Source organism: Eptesicus fuscus, chromosome 10, assembly GCF_027574615.1.
Source record: "Eptesicus fuscus isolate TK198812 chromosome 10, DD_ASM_mEF_20220401, whole genome shotgun sequence".
NCBI classification, from domain to species: Eukaryota; Metazoa; Chordata; class Mammalia; order Chiroptera; family Vespertilionidae; genus Eptesicus; species Eptesicus fuscus.
The window spans coordinates 12,988,698-13,014,844 of record NC_072482.1 but is presented as its reverse complement, the minus strand read 5'-3'; the positions used below and the strand labels follow the sequence as shown (position 1 = coordinate 13,014,844).

At 52.1% G+C, this 26,147-nt stretch overlaps 2 protein-coding genes across 3 annotated transcripts in view; one reads left to right on the top strand and one right to left on the bottom strand.

Annotated features, from left to right (window-relative positions):
• Nucleotides 1-9,252: 9,252 nt before the first annotated feature.
• Nucleotides 9,253-14,114, top strand: DNPH1 (2'-deoxynucleoside 5'-phosphate N-hydrolase 1). Its single transcript, XM_054722328.1, has 4 exons — nt 9,253-9,433; nt 13,415-13,483; nt 13,622-13,732; nt 13,904-14,114. The coding sequence occupies exons 1-4, from the start codon at nt 9,253-9,255 to the stop codon at nt 14,050-14,052; spliced, it is 510 nt and encodes a 169-aa protein (XP_054578303.1). The 3' UTR covers nt 14,053-14,114.
• A 423-nt stretch (nt 14,115-14,537) lies between these two features.
• Nucleotides 14,538-26,147, bottom strand: part of CUL9 (cullin 9) — a 37,589-nt gene continuing 25,979 nt past the window's right edge. For both annotated transcript variants that reach the window (XM_008153272.3, XM_028128035.2), the window contains 15 exons: nt 25,632-25,771; nt 25,388-25,517; nt 25,052-25,251; nt 24,359-24,609; nt 23,050-23,395; nt 18,919-19,059; nt 18,611-18,775; nt 18,237-18,400; nt 17,798-17,891; nt 17,235-17,309; nt 17,010-17,120; nt 16,750-16,867; nt 15,618-15,751; nt 14,966-15,036; nt 14,538-14,872 (listed from right to left, as the gene is read on the bottom strand). In XM_008153272.3, the coding sequence (XP_008151494.2) occupies nt 14,689-14,872; nt 14,966-15,036; nt 15,618-15,751; nt 16,750-16,867; nt 17,010-17,120; nt 17,235-17,309; nt 17,798-17,891; nt 18,237-18,400; nt 18,611-18,775; nt 18,919-19,059; nt 23,050-23,395; nt 24,359-24,609; nt 25,052-25,251; nt 25,388-25,517; nt 25,632-25,771 (2,324 nt within the window). In that variant the 3' untranslated portion in view covers nt 14,538-14,688. The remainder of the gene's footprint in view (nt 14,873-14,965; nt 15,037-15,617; nt 15,752-16,749; nt 16,868-17,009; nt 17,121-17,234; nt 17,310-17,797; nt 17,892-18,236; nt 18,401-18,610; nt 18,776-18,918; nt 19,060-23,049; nt 23,396-24,358; nt 24,610-25,051; nt 25,252-25,387; nt 25,518-25,631; nt 25,772-26,147) is intronic.

Sequence of the window (26,147 nt, the reverse complement as noted above, 5' to 3'; positions counted from 1 at the left end):
GGAGGCAACCGATCGAGGTTTCTCTCTCACATCAATGTTTCTCTCTCTCTTTCTTTCCCTCTCTCTTCCTCCCTCTCTAAAATCCATAAACGTATCCTCAGGCGGGGATAAACATAAATAAATAAAATGGACAGAGGGTCTGAAATAGACATTTTCCCAAAGAAGACATACAAATGACCGACAGGTACATGAAAAGATGCTCAACATCACTCATCATCAGGGAAATGCACATCAAAACCACAGCGAGACATCACCTCACACCTGTGAGGATGGCTGCCAGCAAAAACGGAAGGAACAAGGGTCAGCGAGGATGCAGAGAAAAGGGAACCCTGGTGCGCTGTGGTAGGATTGTAAGTTAGCGTAGCCGTTAGTGTAATGGCAAACAGCACGGAGATCCCTTACAAAATTACAATAGAACTATTATATGACCCAGCAATACCTCATCTGGACAGTTATCCAAAGGAAATGAAGTCACTATCCTGAAAAGATATGTGCACCCCATGTTCACTGCAGCATTGTCTACAATAGCCAAAATATGAAGCTAACCTACGTGTTCATTGATGGATGAATGGGTAAGGAAAATATACTATTCAGCCAATAAAAGAGGAATATGTTGCCAGTTGAGACAACATGGAGGGACCTTACGGGCATTGTGCTAAGTGAAATAAATCAGACACAGAAAGACAAATACTGTATCACATCACTTACATGTGGATTCTAAACACAACAAATTCATAGATACAGAGAACAGGGTGGTGGTTGCCAGAGGCAGGGGGTTGGGGTGAGTGAAATGGGTGAATGTGGTTATAAAGTAAGCAATCCTGGGATGTAATGTACAGTGCGGTGACTATAGTAATAACACTGTGTTATATATTTGAAAGTTGCTAAGAGAGTAAATCTTGAAAGTTCTCATCACAAGAAAAAATAATGTATAACTACGTTCGGTGATGAATGTTAATTGGACTTATTGTGGGGATCGTTCTGCAATATATACAAATACCCAGTCATTATGTTGTACAGCTAAAGCCGATACGGTGTTATATGTAACTCTACCTCAATGTTTTAAAATCCACATAAGAAAAATCATGAGAAACACAAAAAGGAGCAAGGAAAAGCCATGGTAAAGGTACAGCACAAAAGAGGATGATAGGAAAAATCCAAATGTGTAATTAATCACAAATACAAATGGATAAAATTCAGCGATTAATAGAGCATCAGCTTTTAAAAAAATGCAGGTATAATAAGCCCTAGCCAGTTTGGCTCAGTGGATAGAGCATCAGTCCATAGACTGAAGGGTCTCAGGTTCAATTCCAGTCAAGGGCATGTACCTCGGTTGCAGACAGAAGCAACTAATCGACGTGTCTCTCTCACACTGATGTTTCTCTCTCTGTCTCCTCCCAAACACTCTCTCTAAAAATCAATGGAAAAATATCCTTGGGTGAGGATTAGCAACAACATAAAATGCAGGTATAATAAGCTGCTTATTAGAGACACACTCGTACTATAGAAAGACTGAAACTAAAGATGTAAAAATATGTAAGTCCAAAAGAATTTATTAGGAAAAAAAGTGAATCACATCCTAAAGATAGAAAGTATACTACCAAGAACACACAACAGTTCTAACCTTGTACTTAGTGGCAGTCTCAAAACATAAATAAAAATAGGTAAAATTACAAGGAAAAAATTTTAAATCTACTGTCAAAGGGAGATTTTAACAAAATTACCTCAGTAATTGATAAAAAATGGGCATTACCTAAAAACAGTAAAGATATAGAAGATTTGAAAGCCCTAACTGGTTTGGCTCAGTGGATAGAGTGACGGCCTGCGGACTGAAGGGTCCCAGGTTCAATCCCAGTAAAGGGCATGTACCTTGGTTGTGGGCACATCCCCAGTAGGGGGTGTGCAGGAGGCAGCTTATCAATGTTTCTCTCTCATCGATGTTTCTAAATCTCTATCCCTCTCCCTTTCTCTCTGTAAAAAATCAATATATATAAATATATATATATATTTATATATTAAAATAATAAAAAATGTAACAAGCTTGATCTAATGTACTGGAATATGTGTGTATAGACTATCATATATAGATAATATATTATCTGTTACAGTGTATCTATTATAGCTATTTTAGGTACTATATGATCTGTTATATACATGAATATCTATTATACATAGATATTATATTCATACTATTATATGCAAACTAGATAATACATGTATCTCATAGATAATCCTATATAATAAAAGCATAGTATGCAAATTGTCCCCTTGACTGGGAGTTGTCCAGGAGTTCGACCAGGGGGCAAGGCTGGCCAGGGGAAGGGAGGGAGTACCCGGCTGGCAGCCAGCAGCCGGCAACCCCTAGGGACCCTACCAGTGCACGAATTTCACCACTCAGCCAGAACAACTGGTTGCTATGATGCACACTGACCACCAGGGGGCAGATGCTCAATGCAGGAGCTGCCCCATGGTGGTCAGTGCGCTCCCACAGGGGAAGCACCACTCAGCCAGAAGCCAGGCGGCGGGGAGCCTCTCCCACTGAGGCAGCGCTAAAGAGCAGTGAGCCCGGCTTCTGGCCTGTGGGAGCACGGCTCAGCCGGAAGCCGCGCTCATGGCTGGCAAGCACAGCCGTGGTGGCGGGAGCCTCTCCCGCCTCCACTGCAGGCGGGCAGTAAGGAGTGCGGGGTCCCGAACTGCGAGAGCCCCAGACTGCTAGAGGGATGTCTGACTGCCGGCTTAGGCCCGATCCCCAAAGCCGGCAGGCGGACATCTCCCGAGGGGTCCCGGACTGCGGGAGGGCACAGGCCGGGCTGAGGAACCCCCATCCCCCAGGGAACAAATCTCGTGCACCGAGCCTCTAGTAGTATACAATATTCAGGCAGAGATTGTCATCTGTTTCCTTTGCAACATAAATGAGAAAGGAAAATCACTACTTGAAAGAAAGAAACAAACAAAAACACAGGAGGGTAAATCTGGTCCCTGCTCCTCCTTCTTGGTCAGAAGCAGATGTCTGATCTGGGTGTGAAGTAGACAGCGTGTGAGGATAAACTGGGAGGATCCTCCGCATGCCGGATGTCTGTCTTCTGTGCGTCGCTCGGCCCTCTGCACATCGCTGCCTGGCATAATTTGACTTCTCTCATTCTTGAGCTGAGGCTGGCCCTTCCCAAAGCAAACAGAGGCCAGAGCCTCAGACCCTCCTTTCCTCCTTGTTATAGCTCCTTTAGTGCCTGCTGAGTGTCTACACAAAAGAATGCTTTTGAATATGTGTCCCCAGCCCGGCAGGTGTGACTCAGTTGGTTGAGTGTCGTCCCCTGCACCAAAAGGTGGCCAGGTCTATTCCCGGTCAGGTCACAAGCCCAGGTTAGGGCTCGATCCCCATTAGGGGGTGAGCAGGAGGGAGCCAATTGATGTTTCTCTCTCACATGGAGGTTTTTCTCTCAATAAAAACATATTTTTGGAGATGTATCCCCAACACTGTTAAAAGACATATTAAAAAATGAGAAAGGTTAAACCATATGTCCAAAAATGCACATTTGGGTTATAAAGAAGCATAAGGAAGTTGATTTGTGTTCATTTTTTTAAAACTTCTTTTTTGTTGTTGTTGCTGTTAATCCTCACCTGAGAATATTTTCCCATTGATTTTTTTTCTTTTAGAGCAGGGGTCCTCAGACTTTTTAAACAGGGGGCCAGTTCACTGTCCCTCAGACCGTTGGAGGGCCAGACTATAGTTTAAAAAAAACTATGAACAAATTCCTATGCACACTGCACATATCTTATTTTGAAGTAAAAAAACAAAACGGCAAAAACACCCGCATGTGGCCCTCGGGCCTCTAGTTTGAGGACGCCTGTTTTAGAGAGTAGAAGGGAGGGAGGGAGAGGAGAGAGAGAGAGAGAGAGAGAGAGAGAGAAACATCGATGTGAGAGAGACACATCAATTGGTTGCCTCCCACATGTGCCCGGACTGGGACAGGGGATTGAAACTGCAACCCAGGTACATGCCCTTGACCGAAATCGAACCCACAACCCACGTCAATGGTCTGACGTTCCAATCCACTGAGCCAAACTGGCCAGGGCTGTGTCTATTTTTTAAAAATATGTTTTTATTGATTTCAGGGAGAAGGAGAGAGAGAGAAACATCAATGATGAGAGAGAATTATTGCTCCACTGCCTCCTGCATGCCTCCCACCGGAATCGAGCACACAACCTGGGCATGTGCCCTGACTGGGAATCAAAGGTCGATGCTCGACCACTGAGCCACACAGGCCGGGCGATTTGTGTCCATTTTTATCCTTCCTATAAAAGTAAGCACAGTGGTCACTTTTGGAGGGAGCAAGGGGGCTGGGATTGGGATGGCACAGATGGAAACCTCTGGGTGGCTGTATTTCTTTTTTTTTTTTTTAATTTCTTTATTGATTAAGGTGTCACATATTTGTCCTCATCCCCCCATTCCCATCCCCCCCTCCCCACGGATGCCCCAACCCCCTGTTGAACTTAACTGTTAGATAGGCTCATATGCATGCACACAAGTCCTTTGGTTGATCTCTCCCCGCTCCCCACCACCCTCCCCTATCCTCCCTCTGAGGCCCGATAGTCCGATCGATGCCTCCTTGTTTCTGGTTCTGTTCTTGTTCCTCAGTCTATGTTGTTCATCATTTCCCCTAGATGAGCGAGATCATATGTCACTAGATATATACTTATGAGAACTGAATGTGAGACGAGCAATAATAGTTATGCTGACAGGCAAATGAATCAGTCTGTAGTGAGTTTCTTTCTAGACCAACAGTTCTTTTGAGACCCAATTTCAATGTCCACCAGTTCCTTATCTGTACATGTCAGCACTGACCCCTCAGCTCTGGATGGTGGACAAATGGTGGTAACGGAGCTCCGACTCCCTCTGGTTTGGTCTCGGCCGGACCCAGGGGCACGGCTTCACCCGGACTAAGGGGCACGTGACCTCACCCAGACCCAAGGGGCGCGTGGCCTCACCCGGGCCCGGGACCCAGCCTCACCCGGATGGATCCAGTGGCACACGGCCTCACCCGGACCCAGGATCCGGCTTCACCCGTACCCAGGGGCGCAAGGCCTCACCCGGGCCCAGGGACCCAGCCTCATCCGGGTCCAGTGGCGCGTGGTCTCACCCGGACCCAGGGGCGCGTGTGGCTGTATTTCTTAATACAAGTGCTGATTGCGAGAGCGTTTGTCTTATAATGTATTTGCTGTACAGTGGTTTTCAGCTGGTGGGTTTTACCTTATAATAAAAATATTTTTATTGTTATGTCCCCTGAATGAATGATGGATGGATCTAGGCATTGCGTTGCTAACATCAAAAAAGAGAGACAGACAGACCCTGTGCCCCATGAGGGGAGTACATGCCACCACGTGTGAAGCAGTCTTGCCCCAAATCGCACCTGAACCTCGTCAAACTTCTAGGTCCAACTTCAGTCGAAAGGACAGAGGAGCACTTTAAATGACATCACAGGGACATGGTATAGTCAGCCCCCTCCGGACTGGAGGAAACTGCAGGACAAATGAGGGGAGCGGAGAGGACGTGCCGCAGAGCATGTCAAGTAAAACAGACTAAAAGACATGCCCACCCATCACAGTGTGTGGACTCTTCGTGACTCCTGCTTTTAAACAAATAAATTGGAAGCAAACATTTCTAAACAATTGGAGATTTGGACACTGATGGAGTATTTGATGACATTAAAAACTCTTGTTAATGGCCCTGGCCGTTTGCTCAGTTGGTTAGAGCATCGTCCCAATATGCAAGGTTGTGGGTTCGGTCCCCAGCCAGGGCACATACAAGCAGCAACCCATGAATAAAGTGGAACAACAAATTTTGTCTCTCTCTTTCTCTCTCCCTTCCTCTCTCTCTAACATCAAAAATAAAACATTTTTTTTTTAAAATCTTGTTAATGGAGCCCTAGTTGGTTTTCTCAGTGGTTAGAGTGTTGGCCCGAGGACTGAAGGGTCTCAGGTTTGATTTCGGTCAAGGGCACGTACCTGGGTTGCAGGCTCGATCCAGGGTCAGGCAGGTGCAGGAGGCAACCAATCGATGTGTCTCTCTCACACCGTGTGTTTCTCTCTCTCTGTCTCTACCCCTCCCTCCCACTCTCTCTAAAAGTCAGTGGAAAAAGTATCCTCAGTTGAGGGTTAACAACAACAAAAAATCTTGTTAATGGATATGGGTGTAGAAAAAACAAGATTGGCCATAAATTTATAATTGTTGAATCTTATTATACTATTTACTATTTTCCATGCTTTATTTTTGCTTCTTTCAAAACAGCTTTGTGGGGTATAATTTACATATTGATAAAATTCACCAGTTGTAAGTGTACAATGTCATAACATTCTGTAAATTTCTAGAGTTGTGCAATCATCCCTACAATTCAGTTTTAGAACATTTCCGTCGCGCTTAGAAAGTTTCATTGAGCCCTTTCCCACCCCAGCTGGTACTGGTCTGCTTTCCACCCCTCTAAATACATATGTCTTTTCTGGACATTTACACTAAACTAGAGGCCCGGTGCCTGGCATTCATGCACTGGGGGGATGGGGTCCCTCAGCCCAGCCTGCGCCCTCTTGCAGTCAGGGACCCCTTGGGGGATGTCCCACTCCCACAGGGGGAGCGCCGCTCAGCCAGAAGCCCGGCTCACAGCTGGCGAGCAGTCCTACCTCCAAGGCAGCGCTAAGGAGCAGCAAGCCCAGCTTCAGGCTGAGCCGCGCTCCCCCTGTGGGAGCGCACTGACCACCAGGGGGCAGCTCCTGCATTGAGCGTCTGCCCCCTGGTGGTCAGTGCGTGTCATAGCGACCGGTTGTTCTGCCATTTGGTTGATTTGCATATTAGGGTTTTATTATATGGGATGGGGTCATACGACATGTACTCTTCTGATACTCTGTTAATGTGCACTTGACATTTTCCATAATGAAAACAATTTTGTTGACTTGAACGATGACTGACGTTTGCATGGCATTTTGTGTTTTGTAAAGTGCTTTCATAAACCAGGTGAGTAAGGCAGGATAACCTTTGTCACCAATTTTACAGATGAGGAAACAGACTCAGAGGGCTTAGGGCACCTGACCCAGGTCACAGAGCTAATTAGTAACTGAACTAACTGAACTGGGATTCGATTCTGGCCTCCTGTCACCTGGAGATACTCCCCCCACCCTCCATCATGCTGCCTCACTAGACTGCCCACTGCCCTTGGTTCCCCATCCCATCACTTAATGAAGGTGAAGGAGGTTGCCCACCAACCATCTGGCACATGAGGCTTCCTTCCTGAAGGTGCATGTGTGAGGGTGCTGGTGGGGGCACTTTTGTCCCAGGGTTTGTGTATCTGTGGCTGTGCCCAGAAATATCCTGAAATCTCTCCGCCTTCTCTTTGTGTCTTTGTATTTTAAAACATTATTTTTTGTTATTTTATTTATTTTTAAATATATTTTTATCGATGTCAGAGAGGAAGGGAGAGGAAGAGAGAGAGAGAAACATCAATGCTGAGAGAGAATCATTGATTGGCTGCCTCTTGCACACCCCACACTGGGGATCGAGCCTGCAACCCGGGCATGTGCCCCAACCGGGAATTGAACCGTGATCTCCTGGTTCATAGGCCGACACTCAACCACTGAGCCACGCCGGCCAGGCTAAAACATCATTATTATGAAGAAAACATTCTTATTTTTACGCCTGCTCTGGGACCCTATACTTTGACATTTTAATCATTATCATTCAGAAGAAACTCCAGCGGTTTTCTCTGGGGAATGAGATTGGGGTCGCAGGGGAATGAGATTGCATGCCCTTTGTTCCACTTGAATTTTTTGTCCTATATTTGTGTTATTTTTATAATAAAGTGAAGGGGGACTCATTATTATTACCGGTGAGCAATGGTGTGTTTGCCTGTCTCCCTGAAGATCCTCCTTCCACCAGCTTCTTGGGATTGAGCAGATTACAAAGTGCTGCCAAGTGGAACTTATTTAGTGCACTCTTTCACTCAACAATATGAATGCTTCCTATGTTCCAGGCACAAAATTAGAAGCTGGGGATATAGCAGTGAACCAAACAGATAAAAAGTCCTGCCTTCCTGGGACTTATATTCCACCAGGTGTGGAAAGATATACAACAAAATTAATAAATGACATGGTACATGGAAAAGGCAAGCCCGGGAGAGATGACGGAGAATCTGGGGACGGGAGGCTGTCCCATTGAAGAGGGTGGTCAGGGAAGGTGACCTGTAAACAAAGGCTTGGAGGAGATGAGGGAGTGACCCGGGGACAGAGGGGACATTGGGACAAAGGGTCCCAGGGGGCAGGAAATGTAAAGACTCTACAGCCAGCGCTGAGGAGCACCAGGGAGCAGCCTGGCTGCAGAAAGGTCAGCGAGAGTATTTGGAGGGGGGGCGGGTGCGGGGGGGTGGGCAGGAGGGCGGGTACAGAGGTAAGAGAGTCACCGGATCAGGTGGGCCTGGTGGGCCACTGTGGGGTTTTGGTGTTTTTGTTTGTTTGTTTTTAAATATATCTTTATTGATTTCAGACAGGAAGGGAGAGGGAGGAGAGAGAAACATCAGTGATGAGAGAGAACCACGGACCGGCTGCCTCCTGCACACCCCACACTGGGATCGAGCCCAGGACCGGTGACCTCCCGGTTCCTAAGTCATTGCTCGATCACCGAGCCCCGCCAGCTGGGCGGGATTCTGGTTTTACCCTGAGTGAGAAGGAAGGGAGCCATTGGAGGGTTTGAGCAGAGGGTGATGCCCCAACTAATGTGCTCCCGGGGTCAGTCCGGCTGCGGAGTGGAGACCTGACGGTGGCCGGGAAGTGGAGAGGCTGTGAGGAGCTGCTGAGGGGTCAGGGAGGTTTGGGGGAGCATGGCCGCACTGGGGTGGTGGGTGGGACCCGAATCTGGAAATCCTCACAAGGGAGAGCCGACAGGGGTTGCCGATGGGTTTGCGAGAGAAGAGCCGGGGATAACGCTAAGGTTTGGGGCCTGAGAAGCGAGGAGGATGGAGTTGCCCTTGGCTGAGACGGGGAGACTGGGGGGCCGCGGGGAGCCAAGTGGGTGAGGCAGGGAGGACCGAGGGTTCCGGGGGACAAGTTAGAGGTGAGAAGTCCGGGAGGCGGTGGGTTCCCCACACACGGGAGTGCTCACTCATCCTCTCAACCCCGCCCCGTTTCACAGCTGTGGACACTGGCGCGGGCCCGGCCGGGTCACGTGGCCGCGGGCCAGCGCCCCCTGGCGCGGGGAGGGGCGTGCCGGCGGGGATGGCGGCGGCGGCGGGCGCGCGGGGGTGCGGGGCGCCGGGCCGTCGGGCCCTGTACTTCTGCGGGAGCATCCGGGGCGGACGCGAGGACCGGGCGCTGTACGAGCGGATCGTGTCCCGGCTGCGGCGCTTCGGGACGGTGCTCACCGAGCACGTGGCGGACGCGGAGCTGGGCGCGCAGGGTGAGGGGCGGGGGAGGGAGGGGGCGCCGGGACGGGGTGGGTCGGCCGCGCCCCTTTACCGAAACTGCCCTGGGGGGGTGGGGTGGCCGGTGGCCGCTCGCCACTCCGCCGCGCGAACGGGGGGCCCCAGCCAGCGCCCCGCCCCAGAGGAAAGGGAGCCGGACTCAGACCGCGCGTGTCCGCCCGCAGCTGCGGTGCGCGCCCCGCCGCCGCGCTCAGCTGCTCTCTCGGCCTTGAGCTCCTTCTTGGAGCGCTTTCCCCAGCCCTTTCCGGGGAAGTGGGGGCGGGGGCGGGGGGGAGGCAGGTGGGCGCAGACGGGGCTGCTTGGGTTTCCACGTCCCGCCGGTATCTTCTCCCCGACCCGAGACGTCCTCCTGCCTGCGCCCCGCCCCCAGGTGCCAGCCCCTCCTTAGCCCCGACCGCCCCCCGCGCTCCCCCCGCTGTCTCCCTGCCCGGCGGTCAGGCTGTTACTGCTCTGCTCCCGCCGCTGGGGTTTCTTCTTCTCCCCAGTTTTCCTGAGCGATAATTAACCTAAGTCTAAGGTGTACAGTGTATGGGCTCAACTTTCATAGTGAGTGCAAGGATTAGCACAGAAGTTTAGTTAACACCAGTCACCTCGTGAAAAAAATTCTTTTCCTTGTATAAGAACTCCTAGGATCTCTCTTAACAAATTTGAAATAACCATACTGTGGTCATTGTGTACTTTACAGCCCTAGTACGTCTTTTATAACCGGAAGTTGGTACCTTTTGACCACCTTTATCCAATTTCCCCATTTCCTGTCCCCCACCTCTGGTAAGCACAAACCTGATCTTTTTTTGCTAGGAGTTTCAGTTTTTCTGTTTTGGGGTGTGTGTGTGTGTGTGTGTGTGTGTGTGTGTGTGTGATCATACACTATTTGTCTTTCTCTGTCTGACTTATTTCACTTAGCGTAGTGCCCTCCAAGTCCTTCCGTGTTTTTCCAAATGGCGCTTTCCTTCTTTCTCATGGCTGAACGATAGTCCATTGTATATATACACCCCAACTTCTTTATCCATTCATCCACCCGTAGACACTTACTTCCCAGGTCTTGGCTGTTGTAGGTAATGCTGCTCTGAACATCACTCCGATGGTGTTTTCATTCCCTTCAGTTACATTCCCCACAGTGGATTGCTGGATCATATGGTAGTTCTATTTTTTATGTTTTTAATATATTTTTATGATTTCAGAGAGGAAGGGAGGAGAGAAACATCAGTGATGTGAGAATCAGCTGCCTCCTGCACACTCCACACTGGGGATTGAGCCCACAAGCTAGGCATATGCCCTAACCAGGAATCGAACCGTGACCTCCAGGTTCATAGGTCTACACTCAACCACTGAGCCACGCCTGCTGGGCGGTAGTTCTATTTTTCATTTTTTTGAGGAACCTCCACACTGTTGTTCTCCATAGTGGAAATTTATATTCATACCAACAGAGCATAACCCGTTCCCTTTTCTCCACATCCTTGTCAGCATTTGTTATTTCTTGTCTTTTTTATGATAGCTGTTCTAACAGATGTGAATTGGTATCTCACTGTGGGTTTTTTAATATTTTTTTAAATTTTGTTTATGGATTTTAGAGAAAGAGGGGATGGGAGAGAGAAACATTGATTTGTTGTTCCACTTATTAATGCATTCATTGGTTGATTCTTGTATGTGCCCTGACTAGGGGTCGAACCTGCAACCTTAGCATATTGGAATGACACTCTCACCAACTGAGCTATAGGCCCAGGGCTCATTGTGTTTTTTTGTTTGTTTGTTTTAAAAAATATATATTTTTATTGATTTCAGAGAGAAAGGGAGAGGGAGATAGATATATGATGGGAATCATTGATCAGCTGCCTCCTGCACACCCCCAACTGGGGATTGAGCCTGCAACCCAGGCATGTGCCCTTGACTGGAATCGGGCCCTTCAGTCCACAGGTCCATGCTCTATCTACTGAGCCAAACCAGGTAGGAAATAGTATTCTTATTTAAAAATATATTTTTATTGATTTCAGAGAGGAAGGGAGAGGGAGAGAGTGATGAGAATCATTGATCGGCTGCCTCCTGCACACACACCCCTGTAACCCAGGCATGTGCCCTTAACCAGAATCAAACCTGGGACCCTTCAGTCCGCAGGGCTACTCTCTCTGCACTGAGTCAAACTAGCTATGGCTCATTGTGGTTTTGATTTGCTTGTCCTTAATGACTAGTGATATTGAACACCTTTTCATGTGTCTGTTGGCCATTCATGCATCTTCTTTGATAAAAGGTCTTTTCAGGTCCTTTGCCTGTTTTTTAATTAAATTATTTGTTTTCTTGCTGCTGAGTCGTATGAGGTTTTGTTTTGTTTTGTTTTTAATAAAAGTGGGGGGAAAGCACATTTACAGATGTTTATATGGAAAATAATACAAGAATAGCTCTGTGTTTTGCGTACTCACAACTGTAAGCCTACTTTTGCCCCACCTGTATTTTGGATATTAACCCTTGTCAGTACATGGTTTGCAGATATTTTCTCCCATTCTGTAGGTTGTATTTTTGTTTTGTTGATTATTTCTTTTGCTGTGCAGAAAGCAGCTTTTTAGTTTGGTGTAGTCCCATGTTTATTTTTTATTTTGTTGCTTGTGCCTTAGGTGTTATATCCAAAAAAACCATTGCCAAGATCCAAGGAGCTTTTTCCCGTGTTTTCATCTAGGAGTTTTATCATTTCTGGTCTTACCTTTACATCTTCAATCCATTTCGAGTTAATTTTTGTGAGTGGTGTAAAACAGGGATCTAGTTTCATTCTGTTACATGTGAATGCCCAGTTTTCCCAGCACCGTTTATGGGAGAGATAGTCTTTTCTCCATTGAGTATTCTTGGCTCCCTTGTCAGATGTTGGCTGAGTGTACATGCGTGGCTTTATTCCTGGGCTCTTGATTCTGTCCCATTGGTGTTTGTTTTTATGCCAGTACCATACTGTCTTGTTTTACTTTATAATATAGCTTGAAATCAGGAAGTGTGATGTCTTACTCACGGACAGATACACGATTTGTGGGCCCTCATGCAGTCCTGGGAGACCTCTTTAAAAAGACAGAATTGCCGGGCATGTTGGAAAGGGCCTGTATGAGGGACCCTAAAGCTCATGGTTCATGGTCTCACGGTATGTCCACCCCTGCCTGGTGGTTCTCAGGCTTTAGTGTGCTCAGCTATCATCTGAGGGAGCTTGTTCAAAATGCAGATTCCCATAGCTGGGATGAAGCCTTAGAAGCTCTTTTTAACAAGTTCTCCAGGGACTCTGGTCCGGTGCAGGCAGCTGTGAGCCTTTCAGTCCTAACGAATGACATTTAATCAAGCCGAACACCAAGATCCTTACCCTCTTTCCCCAGGATGCCTCTCCTACCTTGATTCCCACCCCCAACAGGCCACTCTGCATTCAGGCATCGGTTCTCAAATTTGGTGGGAACGAAGCAGCTGGGCCCACTGACACCTGGGTCTTTGTCGTTCATCAGGTTCTCAGGTGATTCTGGAACCTACCAAAGCTTGAGAGCCACTCCGTTAGGCTTTCGTCTGGCCGTCCTCCGGCCTTTCCCGGCAGAGACCAGTCCTTGCTCCTGCCTTCCATTCCCCCACCTGGATGCTCTTCCTCCTCCTCTCCACCTGTAATCACTCTGGCCCACAGCCAGTTAGGCCTTCACTTAACCACGTGGATGCCATAAGCATCTATAGACTCAAGCGGCGGAACTTTTTAAATTCAAAATATCGTGGCGGTTAACTGGTTAATCTTATTTGTATCACACATCCCACCTTGCAGAGGATTGATTTTTTTCTTGTGGCTATTCCATTTCCTCACTCCCTTTTCATAGACTTTTAGTTTTGGGCAGGGCCTCAGAGGTCATGTAGTCATCTCCCTCCCTCCCTGAGCAGGGTGGATGTGGGGGTGGCTGGGGCGGGCAGAGGACCAGATGAGGGTGCTGCCCTGACCAGCTTTCCCTCCACCACAGGGGAACAGTCTGCTGAGGGTGACAGGTTCATCCACGAGCGGGACCTGGCCTTGCTGCAGCGGGCGGACTGTGAGTGCCCTCTCCTCCCCGTGCGTTCCCCTGGGGTGTTCCATTCCCTGAACATGCCTGGCCTCCCCCCTCACCACACTCACTGCCGTCTTTCTTACAAGCCCAGATGTTGAGCCTCAGTCTCATTTTTCTTCCCAGTGATTGTGGCGGAAGTGACCCAGCCGTCCTTGGGTGTAGGCTATGAGTTGGGCCGGGCCATGGCCCTCAATAAGCGAATCCTGTGCCTGTTCCGCCGGAAGTCTGGCCGAGGTGAGCACTCCAAGCCCTGGATGGCCACCCCCTCCCTCCCCAGCTGAGGACCCAGCCCTCAGCTCCCTTTCTTGGGGGGCTCTGAGTAGTGTCTATCCTCAACAAGGGCTGGGAAAGAGAGGACGGAGGAGGGAGTGTGGGAGGCACCTTCACCTGCCTTTGCCTCCCCAGTGCTTTCAGCCATGATCCGGGGAGCAGCGGACGGCTATCGGTTCCAGGTGTGGGACTACGAAGTGGGAGAGGTGGAGGTCATGCTGGATCGATACTTTGCCACTTATCCTCCTGAGCAGGTGGCTTCCTCCCTTGACCCAACCACTTGACTTCACCCCTTCATTAAGTTCTTCTGATCCCCTTCCTGCCTAAAAGCCCAGTACCAAATTAAAAGGCATGTCTACACTTCTAACTTACGTCTGTGTGTGGGGTGGGGTGGGGCAGGGCCGGGCCTCAGTAATGTCCCCCCCGCCCCATACTTCACTTTGAGATGCAGAGAAAACCTGTAAGTCTGTAGGCCCCCAAGAGGAGGGCACTTCCTAATGCCGCAGGCCCCTCCCAGGAACGTTCAAGAGTTGAGAGGAAGGCCGACCCTGGGGATGGCCGTTCCCGTCTCCTCTGAGGCTGGGCTGGGTCTGGGGCAAGTGGGCAAGCCTGTGCCACGTGGACCTTCATTTCCCTTTATCAGCTTAGGTCACACGGTCAGCTTTGGGCCGTCTCTGACAACGGAAGACTCTGGAGGTCTAAAGAAAACCAGAGGAGGAGGGTGGGTGTGGGGGGAGCAGGGGAGTTAGAATGGCCTGCTTCAGAGAAGTATATGAAAAAAGTTTATTCAGTAAACAGAAGGTGCTGCAGATGCTGGGAGCCGCCCCCTCCGAGCACCCCAGGACAGTGGTTGGGGATGAACTCCTGGCCCCTGGCCCCATGGCTCTGGGCGGCTCCAGGTGCTCCCTGCATGCTGCCCCTCAGTCATAGCTCTCATCCTCATCCTCGTCCCCGAAGAAGAAAGCGTCCCTGTCCAGGTTCTCGGACTCCTCGTCATACGAGAAGGTGTCGTTGTCCAGCTCCTCATCAAACTCGTCGTGCTGCCACTCGGGCATGTCGTCTTCGCCTTCCTCATCCGTCTCCAGCCCCGAGGAGCCCCGGGGCCTAGGTGGACAGATGGAATCAATAGGGAGAGAGCCGTTCAGCCCGAGGAGGCCGCCACATCCCACTCCCCTCCGGGGCGCGGCCCATACTCACCGACTGGGCACGTTGGACCCTTTCGCCTCCCGGGCCTCTAATGATGGACTCTGGAGACCAACCCGAAAGTCCTGGCAGAGACGGAGGACATGGGAGTAGGAGAGAGAGGCCACTGGGCCTCTGCCCAGTGTTTCTCCAACCATCGTTCTCCGAGGGCCTACTAGGTGCCATGCCCCTGGCAGGTTGTTCCCACCTGCTCTCCCTCCCTCCCCACAGCACCAGAGGTGGTCTCCAGGGACACGGGACACAGGTCGGGCACACCGGCCTTGCTTCAGGAGCTTAGTGTATGCTCATGTCTTTCCTACTCGTGACTTGTCAGTCATACGCTCCCTGAAGGAAGGACTCCTAGTTCAGACTCAACGTTAGCGTATTACAGCTGGAAATTCAGCTCCCTTACTCAGTGGACCCCATCCCCTGGCCCCCACTCCTGGGATTCTGAATCCACACCTGGGAAGTATGTCTGAAAACGTTCCCCAACTGATTCTGTAGAGCAAGGATCTGGGCTCACTCCTTTATTTTGTAAGAAATGCCAGGAGGTTAAGTGGCAGGGTCCAACAGCACCCAGCAGGCTGGCCCAGGAGCTGGGACCCCCTCCCCCCACCCGGTCTCCTTCTGGGTGCTGGGCACGGGAGGTCCAGGTGGGGCAGCCTACCTGGGTGGAATGCTGCAGGATGGCGAGCAGCCTTTCCTGGATCCGCCGGAGCAGCTCCAGGCCCATGTGGAGGCAGTCGGCCCGCAGGAGACGCAGGGCCGAGGCCAGGTCTCTGCACTGCAGCAGGAGCTCCTCTGCAGAGAGGGCAGGGCGCAGGGGCTCCCTCCCTTCTTCCCTCCCTCCATTCCCTCCTCCAGCAAACCCCTACTGTACATCCACCAGTTCTACCAACACCTAGCAGGCCCAGCTCTAGACACCCATTCTCCAGAGGCTTACACTCTAGTGGTGGGGAAAGATCATCCTATATATTAAAGAGGTAATATGCAAATTAACCCTTACGCCCTCACAAGATGGCTGCCTATGACCAGGCTGGCAGGGGGGTTAGTGAGGGACAACCAAACGACTAAACAGCAGGCTGCGTGGGGCGACCAGGCCGGCAGGTGGGGGGCCGTGAGGGGTGACCAGGCCAGCGAGGGCGGGGGCAGTTGGGGGCAACCAGGCCAGTGGGTTGGGGGGCAGTTAAGGGCAGCCAGGCCGGCAGGGGGGTGGGTGCAGTTGGGGGTGACCAGGCCAGCAGAGGGGGCAGTTGGGGGCAATTAGGCTGGCAATGGGGGCAGTGAGGGGCAACTTGGCTGGCAGGGGAGGGACAGTTGGGGGCGACCTGGCCAGCAGTTAGGGGCGGCCAGGCTGGCAGGGGGGGGGGCAGTAGGGGGTGATCAGGCAGGCACGCAGAGGCAGTGAGGGGCGATCAGGCCGGCGGGGTGGGGTGGGGCAGTTAGGGGCAACCAGGCAGGCAGGCAGGTGAGCGATTAGGAGCCAGTGGTCCAGGATTGTGAGAGGGATGTCCTGGATTGGAGAGGGTCAGGCTGGGCCGAGGGGACCACCCCCCCACCCCCGTGCATGAATTTCGTGCACCGGGCCTTTAGTAATCAAATAAAAGGTCAAGTGAAGACCTGTGCCCTTAGGCACTTACAGCTTGTACTGTATGCCTTTCCAGCAGAATTTTAAAAGGCCTGTGGTGATGAGGCTATGAGGAACAAGGAAGAGGACAGAGTGAAGGTGAGAAGCTGGGGGGGGGGTACTCATAGGGGGGGCAGGAGAGAGGACTGAGCAGGCAGGGGGCAGGCCTCACCCAGGAGGATCTGCAGGGCATTGGTGTGCAGCTCCAGGTTCTCGGTCTGCTGCTCCACCACGTCCATTTGCTCCGTTTCCTGGTTGTAGAAGCTGTACACGCAGGCATAGGCCAGCACCTAGGGGGGCCCAAGTCAGGCCTCCCGGCTGCAGGGAGGCACCTGCCTCCCACCTGCTCCCTCCTCCTTCCCTCCATCCAAACCGGTCAGAAGACAGCTGCCCTGCCACCAGTCCCCTTGGCACATTCCTCGCCCCCCCAACCTTTCGAGCCTGCTCAAGTCCCCGGCAGGCATCGCTGAGGAAGGTGAAGGACTTGGGTGGGGGCACCTCATGGATGGCAGATACTCGGTTCCACAAGTTCACAGCAAACTCCTGTGCAGAGGAAGGCGGGTCAGCACAGCGCATGCACACACATCCCTTCAGAACAGCACCCATCGATTCGGACCTCGGGCCCCTCCCGGCCTCTCCCCGCTCCCCGCTCCTCACCCGGGCCTGGTGATGGAAAGTGCACCTCTCGTTGTAGTCCTGGAACCGCTTCTCCTGGCGAGCTGCCTTGCTTACCTGTGAGACACATCAGGGGGCTGCTGTGCTTCGCTGGGACAGCGTGGGCTCGTCAGACTAGCTACCATCCACAGAGGCCTTTTATGCCTTGCCCAAACTTTTAATCCTCAGACTCTGTGAGGTAGGTCACATTATTACCCCTTTTACAGGTGAGAATGCTAAAGAGTGGACAAGTAAACTGACCCAAAGCCACATACTAACTGGAAGAACCAGGTTCTGACTCAGTCCTTGCTCTCCGCTCTGCCCTGCTGCCCAAGAATGCCCAGCCCACCCCAGCCCTCTGTAGCCACCTGGGTGTGGAAGTCCCACTCTGCGCCTCTGGTCCCCGTGCATGGACCTCCCAGCACTGCAGGTCTAGGTGGCTTCTGTCTTCTCCCCGCTGAGCCGCTGTCCCAACAATGGTTAGGCTGCTCTTCACACGGAGCCCTCTGCTCAGGGCCCCTCCTGCCTGCCTTTGGGCCTCTGCTCCTCGGTGCCCAGCCCCTTACCATGGCAGAGCAGTTGTAATAGTCTTTGTGATTTGGCTTCCAGGACTTGAGGCAGCGCCAGCAGAATCCATGGTTGCATTTGGTGCAGGTCATGCTACGGAGGAAGCTGTCTGGTCAGAGGACTCCTGCCTCTGGCCAGGGCCACACCAGGAAAGCCAGGGGCCTAGATGCACCACCAACCGTGTCCCTGGCCCCCCACGCCTAACCTTACCAGTTCCTACTGAAAGCACCCTTGCTTCTGAGTCCCCCATACACTGTAGACTAAAAACGGGGGGACATGAGGTGAGGGAATCACTCGGGAGGGTGCCCAGAGGGTAGTTGAGTAACTGCCCTCGTTGCTCAGCTTTTCAGAAGCCCCACCACCCCTTTCTTACTACCGGGCCTCTACTCTCTCCTGTGCCTGCTGACTCCCCCAGGGCCCACAGCACCCCCTTCTTACTGCAGACACCCTTCATTCTTCTCGATGGGAGTCTGACAGCTGGGACAGCGCTTAGAGATGAGCTTGGCCAGGTGCTTGCTCTGGGCCTCCACACTCATGCCATCATAGTAGCCGCCATCATCAACCCACTGAGACATGTGGCCACAGCTGGCAGGGTAGTGTGCCTGGAGCAGGAGGGGAGGGGAGGACACAGCCCAGCCCTTACTGAAGGTGGCCCTCCTGCTATCGTTTGTGCGAGGCGGAAGGGAGGGAGGTTCCATTTGGAGGATGACAGGAGGAGGCGGCGGAGGATGAGGACAAGGCAGAATCTGCATGTGCTGAGCAGGGACGGGTGTGGGTCCTGGCTCAGCATCAGGGCCGGGGTGGGCACCCACCTCAGGGAAGCTACAGTTGAAGCAGGAGGCCCAGCCACACTTGGAGCAGGTGGTCCCTGAGCCCAGGCCCTGGCGGCACAGGATGCGGTCACAGCCCTGGGGGTTGGTGCACCACGTCAGGTTGGAGCAGCTGTCCACATAGCCACGCAGCAGGGCCTTCTCGTACTGTGGGGACAGAGGTGCCACAGGTGAGGGCCTGGCTCTCTAGGTCGCCACACCTCTAGGCCCCCCAGCACCCCGCAGTCAGCCCATTCCCTGGGGTCTGCCCCTCTGGCTCGCACCGGAGCCGCTCTCAGAGGAGAGGGTACCTTGGAGATGACCTCTGGCGAGGAGACGATGGCACGAATGAAGGCTCCCGTGGGCTGGGCAGGGCAGTCGGCAATGGGGCAGGTGCAATTCATCACCAGGTTCTGCTCGATTCGAGTTGTCAGATACTCATTCCAGCAAGACTGGGCGGGCAGAGGAGGGGCCGCTCAGGGAAGCGTGGGAGCAGCACCAGGAGGCGGTGTCCTGGTCATCACCGCGCACCTCTCCCCAGTGGCGCACAAGGCCAGAGACAAGCAGCTTAGATCAACCTCAAAACGGACCCTAACCTTTCTGGCTTCCACTGATTTTTCTGGGATTGGTCCAAATTACAGTTGTCTTTGAGGATATGTGGGCCAGGATAGCAGCCTAATTATAATTATTGTTGGGATGGACATAGAGGGAGCAGGTAAAGAGAATTAAACAAAATTAGAAAGATTCAAGTTCTAAGAAAGAATTGGCGAGAGCAAGGTCAGAGAGGAAGAAGGCCAGGGAGGTGGGTCCCCTTCCCCACTGGGTGGCCTCGGACACTGCAAACACAGCTGTGGCCTCTCCTCCTGGCTCCACTGCTCATCTCAATGCCTGTCTGGAGGCTCTGTCCCCCCAGACTTGGCCTCTTCTCCACAAAACAGACTTGCCCACTGCAGCCCCCAAATCCTGAGAAACGGCACCCCGCTCCCCTCCAGTTCCAGGATCAGAACCTTCCATCTCTTGAATCCTTGTCTTATGCCCATGTCACTGCCTCACCCTAAACCAGGTCATTGTCGACTCCTAAACTACTGCCGGAGCTGATCCCCAAACCTTCCCAACCTTGTCTCTCCCCATCAGACCCACTTGGTTTATGCGTGATCAGCAGCCTGAGCCTCCTAGAAACTCCATTAAGAACCCCTTCCCTCACACTGCGGATGGCGGAGCTTTCCGCACGATGCACTAGACCCCAGGAGAGGACGTGTACCTGTGGTACCAAAGCTCCAGGATAGTGGGAAGCACTGGCCTGGACTTTCACTGAACAAAACAAGGATAATTTTTTATGGATTTTTAGAGTGGAAGGGAGAGAGAAACATCAATGTGAGAGAGACACATCAATTGGTTGCCTCCTGCACATGCCCTGACCAGGCCCAGGGATTGAACCTGCAACCCAGCCACATGTCCCTGACTGGAAATCGAACCCGAGACCCATTGGTGCATGAGCCAATGCTCTAACCACTGAGATACACTGACCAGGGCAAACCCGCCCCCCTTTTTAAAATATATTGATTTTTTACAGAGAGGAAGGGAAAGGGATAGAGAGTGAGAAACATCCATGAGAGAGAAACATCGATCAGCTGCCTCCTGCACACCTCCTACTGGGGACATGCCCACAACCAAGGTACATGCCCTTGACCGGAATCAAACCTGGGATCCTTCAGTCCACAGGCCGACGCCAAACCAGTTAGGGCCAAACCCCTTTTTATATCGTGAAAGAAACCCTGATAAATTGAGAAGTTGAATGCAAAATTCCTGTATTTCCAAGATAAAACAGGAAATTTCTCCAAATTCAGACAGCTACTTGCAGGCACATAGAGGAAGCAGGACCCTCACCGCCACAGAGGACAGCTTGGTTGACCTCTCACCCTTAGGTACCCCCTCAGCTATGGGCTTGCTCTTGCTCATGCTGTTTCCACTGCCCAGCCCAACTGGTATTGGGTCTCAGGCCCTCTGACAATCCCACCTGCCACTCAAGGCTCTTCCTGGAAAGCTGATGTCTATGAGGGAGGGAACATCAGACCCTCAGCACTTGAGTTCCCTGCCTCTGAAAACTATGTACTTGCTTCCCAACCTACGGCCTTGTGTACATCAGCTTTACAGCAGCAAACCCTGCCTTCCCATACTTTGGGGCTATGTCCTGGTTTATAATACTTCTTTTTATTTTTATATTAAATAAGAGTATATACTAGAGTGGAGCAAAAGCAGGTTTGTAGTTGAGTCCACGAAACAGTTTATTCCTATATTATTATTTATTATCTAGAGGCCTGGTGTGTGGGGGTGTGTGTCCCTCAGCCCAGCCTGCACCCTCTAATCTGGGACCCCTCGAGGGATGTCCGGCTGCCCATTTAGGCCTGATCCAGGTAGGATCAGGCCTAAACCGGCAGTCGGACATCCCTCTCACAATCCAAGACTGCTGGCTCCCAACTGCTCGCCTGCCTGCCTTCCTAACCGCTTCTGCCTGCCAGCCTGATCACCCCCTAACCACTCCCCTGCCAGCCTGATTGATGCCTAACTGCTCCCCTGCCAGCCTGTTTGCGCCTAACTGCCCTCCACTGCAGGTCTGGTCACCACTAACTGCCCTCCCCTGCAGGCCTGGTCACCACTAACTGCCCTCCCCTGCAGGCCTGGTCCCCCCCAACTGCCCTCCCCTGCAGGTCCAGTCGCCCCCAATTTCCCTCCTCTGCCGGCCATCTTGTGTGTTGGGGTGACAGTCAATTTGCATATTACTCTTTTATTAGATAGGACAGAGGCCTGGTAAACAGGTGGGGGCTGGCTGGTTTGCCCTGAAGTGTGTCCTGGATCAGGGTGGAGGTTCCCTTGGGGCGTGGGGTGGCCTGGGTGAGGGGCCTGTGATGGTTTGCAGGCCGGCCATGCCCCCCAGCGACCCAAGCAGAGACCCTGGTATCTGGGATTTATTTATCTTCTATACTTAAAATTTTGTAGCCTTGAGCGGAGCCAAGCCTCCTGCTCGTTCCGTGGCCACAGCCATTTTTGTTGGGATTTATTATCTTCTATAATTGAAACTTTGTAGCCTTGAGTGGAGGCCTGGGCCCGCCGGGGCAGGCAGAAAGCTTGGCTTCCTCCACTGCCGGGGAAACCCAAGCCTCCTGCTCTCTCCATGGCTGCAGCCATTTTTTGTTGGGTTAATTTGCATACTCACTCCTGATTGGCTGGTGGGCGTGGCTTGTGGGTGTGGTGGAGGTATGGTCAATTTGCATATTGCTTTTACTAGATAGGACTAGAGGCCTGATGCACGAAGATTTGGGCAAGAATGGGCCTTCCTTCCCCTGGCTGCCGGCACCGCCTTCACTCTGGCCTAGAGCCTCCTTTCCGCCTTCCCACACTGCCCAGAGGCCCAGAGTGGCTAGGGCGCTCAGTGCCTGTGTATGCAAATTAACCCACCATCTTTGTTGGGTTAATTTGCATGCTCGCTCCTGATTGGCTAGTGGGCATCATGAAGGCACGGTCAATTTGCATCTTACTCTTTTATTAGTGTAGGTTAGTGTATTATTTTCTATATGAACTATAGACCTACTTTTGCTCACCCATATAAAAGAAGTGAAGATGTTCTAAGATAAAGACTTGAATGGTGAAAAGGAAACCATAAACTATTGTCATCACCAATTTAATAACACCTCATTTACCAAGTGCCTTAAAGTACATTGTGTGTGAGATGTGTGTATGTTTGTGTGTGTGTGTGTGTGTGTGTGTGTGTGAGAGACATGTGTGTTAAGATGTGTGTGTGAGACGTATGTGTGTGTGTCTGTGTATAGTCCTCGAATTTGACTGATACTGGAATCACCTGAGGAGCTTTTAACGCTCCATATGCTGGTGTTTCACCTGCAGAAATTCTGATTTACTTGGCCTGGGATACAGCATGATCATCAGGATCTTTAAAAGCTCCCAGTGAGTGCCCTAGCTGGTTTGGCTCATTGGGTAGAGTGTCGGCCTGCAGACCGAAGGGTTCTGGGTTCGACTCTGGTCAAGGGCACATACCTCAGTTGCAAACTCCTCCTGCCTGGGCCTTGGGCACTGGTCAGGGTGCGGTGCAGGAGGCGACCAATCAATGTGTTTCTCTCATATTGATGTTTCTCTCTGTCTTTCCCTCTCTCTTCCAAGAATCAATGGAAAAATATCCTTGGGTGAGGATTAAAAAAAAAAGCTCCCAGTGACTATAATATGCAGCCCCGTTTGAGAATCACTGATGCATACCAATATCGCTGGATCCTAACAAGCACCCTTCAGAAGGTCAAGGCAGATGACAAAACTAGTTTAAGAGGGACTAAGAGACCTGTCCCACATTCCCGGGGTAGGCAATGGCGGCACTAGGGCTAGAACCAGTAGTTGCCAAGTAGAAAGCCAGGGGCAGGAGAGAGCTGGGGCCTCACCTTGCAGCAGTAGTGCCTGCAGCAGAGAGAGGGCAAGTCGTCATCCGGCTCCAGGGGGCTCACACAGACAGGGCAGTGGTCGGGGTGTGTAGGGGCAGCCTGGGGCTGGGGCACCCGCAGCCCAGCTGCCAGCAGCAGTGGCTGGGGGTTATCACTGTAGCTCTGCAGCAGCTGTTCAGCACTCCAGTGGGAATGAGCCAAAAGGTGCTGAGCTACATCTGGCTCCAGGTTCAGTGTCTCCTGCACCTGCCGCACCGTCTGCTCCATCAACCCTTCCACCTCCTGGGGGCTCATGGTGCGGCCTGCAGGCAGCTGAAGGGATGCCAGGGCGGCCACAGCTTCTGGGCTGGGGGGGCAGAAAAGAGTCAGTGGTCAGTCTCCCGGTCCTGCTTATACAAGCTACTAACTGAACCCCACCTTGTCCCCCAGCTCCCTGCTTGCACACCCCTGCTCACACTTGCTTAACCAGCCAGAGAATAACCCCCCAAACCAACTGTCACAGCAGGGTCCTCCACCGAAGCATCTGTAGGTGTGGGGGTTGGGCTGGATGTCAAAATGACTGCGGGCACCTAGTGGGTGGGGGTCAGGATGCTAACTGACCTACAGTAGATGGGACGGTCCCACTGTAGGTCCCACCCAAATGCTACCAGCATGTCTGGTGAGAAAGAGTGTGGTGTGTGGACCAGCAGCACAGGTATCAGAGGCAGCTCTACTGAAGCAGGATCTGCATTTTAACAAGACCCCAGGTGATGTATGCACATGTGAAAGGTGAAGAAGTATTCTCGTCTAGAGAACTCACCCTATACCCAATGCAAATAACAGGCATTGAAGAAGTGCCCTAAAAACTGTTGAATTGGATCTGATGCAAAAGTTTTAGGTACTTAAGGGACAGCTATGGCAAATTCCTCTAGAACAGGATTCCCATTATAGTTTGTATATTTCACTGAGCAGAGAGTACATAGCACTCAATACATATTGCATATTTCATATTTGCTTAAATGAGACATACATAAAGGAGCTCACATGTGTGGATCCCTTGCTAAAGGCTGACTCTAGGAGGAGGGGGACAGCAAGGCCCTTGATTAGAAAGGAAAAGAAGGGGTGATGGCACTGAGAGGAGGAATGAGGACGATCGAATTGGGGAAAATACAGGGAGAGGGAAAAGGGGTTAGACAAAGAAATGATGTGCATTTCCACCAGGGAACCCGGCCCCTCCCACGTTATTGAGGTGCCATCTGTCACGGGGAGCCCATCTCTCTCTATGGGCTTGGAGCCCCTGCAGCAGGGAGTTGGGGCTGGGGGTGGCTACCTAGGCTTGGAGGTCTCGGTGGTTTGGTTGCCACAGAAGGGGATCTCTGCCTGGCCCCGGCAGGGCCCCATGGGCTCTGGGGTGGCATACATCAGCATCTGGGGCCAGTCATCACGCTGTTTCACATAGCCCTGGCCCAGGAGGTGCAGGATACAAGAGAAGACATCTGTACTGGTACAGGCCACGCCCCCGGCAACAGTGCGGCCCAGGCTCCCGGGAGGGTTTGGGCCCTTCTGCCAGGCCTCCAGCACCTGGGTGGGAGGAGGAAACAGGCAGGCATGTTACCTAGAGGAGCAGCCTGCCTAGGTTCGATGCCCAGCTGTGCCACTTACTAGCTGTGTGACAAGGGATAAGTTACTAACTCTCTCATGCCTCATTTTTCTTACCTGTCAAATGAAAAGGACGATAGTAATAATAATACTGCCTATCTCACAGAGTTGTTGTGCGGATTAAATGACTTAATAATGAGAACTCTTAGAGTTAGGACCTGGCACAGGGTAAACACTCATGTCCTGTCTCTACTTTCGGTCTACCGGCCCTATCAGGGATAGAAAACCCAGACAGAAATGTCACTCTGTGAGGGCTCACACAGAGAGTTTACCCTGCCTTGTGGTGACCCCTGGCTCTAACCTCCAACCCCAAGCACAGCTTCCTCCCCGCCTCCCCTAACTTCAGGGCCCCCTCTCAGCCTACCAGACAAACCAGCTGATCAATGTGGAGGCCCTCCTCCCCATGGGCTTTGAGGATACGGACAAGAAGACAGCTCAAGAGGTTCCTCTTCTGTTCCAGGGTTCGACCCTCATCCTTCTTTACATCCAGGTACTTCTGGGGAGGCATCAGCCACAGGGCCTCCCCACAGGGCCGGAGCGCAGGCTCACGGACTCGCAGCACACCTGGAACTTACTGCCAGTTAGTACCCGAGGAGGGGGAGGGACAGAAAGGGGACCCGTTCTCATTCCCTACTACACTACCCCACCCGGGGGCCCCACACCCTATGGGCAAAGTCTCAGGCCAGCCCCACTGACCTACCCCCATGTGGAAAGTCCTGACCCTCATGCAGGGTCAAAGGGCCATTCTCAGAGGTGAGGGGCAGGAGTGCCTGGAGCAGCAGCTGTGGGGTGAGGTCAGAATTCTTCAGCAAGGTTTCTACTGACACCTCCTGGTGAGGAGAAACGGGACAGTCAGAGTGGGCAGAAAGGACGGGAGGAGGAACAGTTTAGAACAGTGGCAGACGAGCGGGGAAGAAGACAGAGAGGCTGAGGAGCTGAGGCACCTCTGTCTGATTGAAATTCAGCAGCAGCCACATCTGCACGGTGGACACATGCAGGGTCTGGCCCCCAAACTGCACCTCGGCCCGGCCCAGCCACGTCCACTGCAGCCGCCGATGTGGCCCCCGGACTGGATGGTTCTGACCTGGGAGCATGTAGAGGAGAAGGGTGGAGACACAGAACAGGGAAAAGGGGGTTAGGCGCTGAGGCGAGGGTGTGCTGTTAGTTAGGTTTGCTCCTGCCAGTCTCTCAGGCCCCAGCATTTACAGCCTCCGGAGCGCAGCCTCCTCTAGGCCGCCTCCCTGGCAAGTCACGGGTACCTGGGAGCCCACCCTGCGTCCCGCCCGGCGTCAGACAGGCTCCACGGAAGGAACACCAGAGGCCTGGGCTTTGCCCTTAAGGAGCGACAGATCCTCCAGGCTGGGTCTATTCCTTGCCCTGGGTCCCAGCTCAGACTGGAGAGCAAGGACGCTGTCAAAGGCAGAGTTTCAAATGGAGCCACCTGAGAGGTCTCTCTGGCC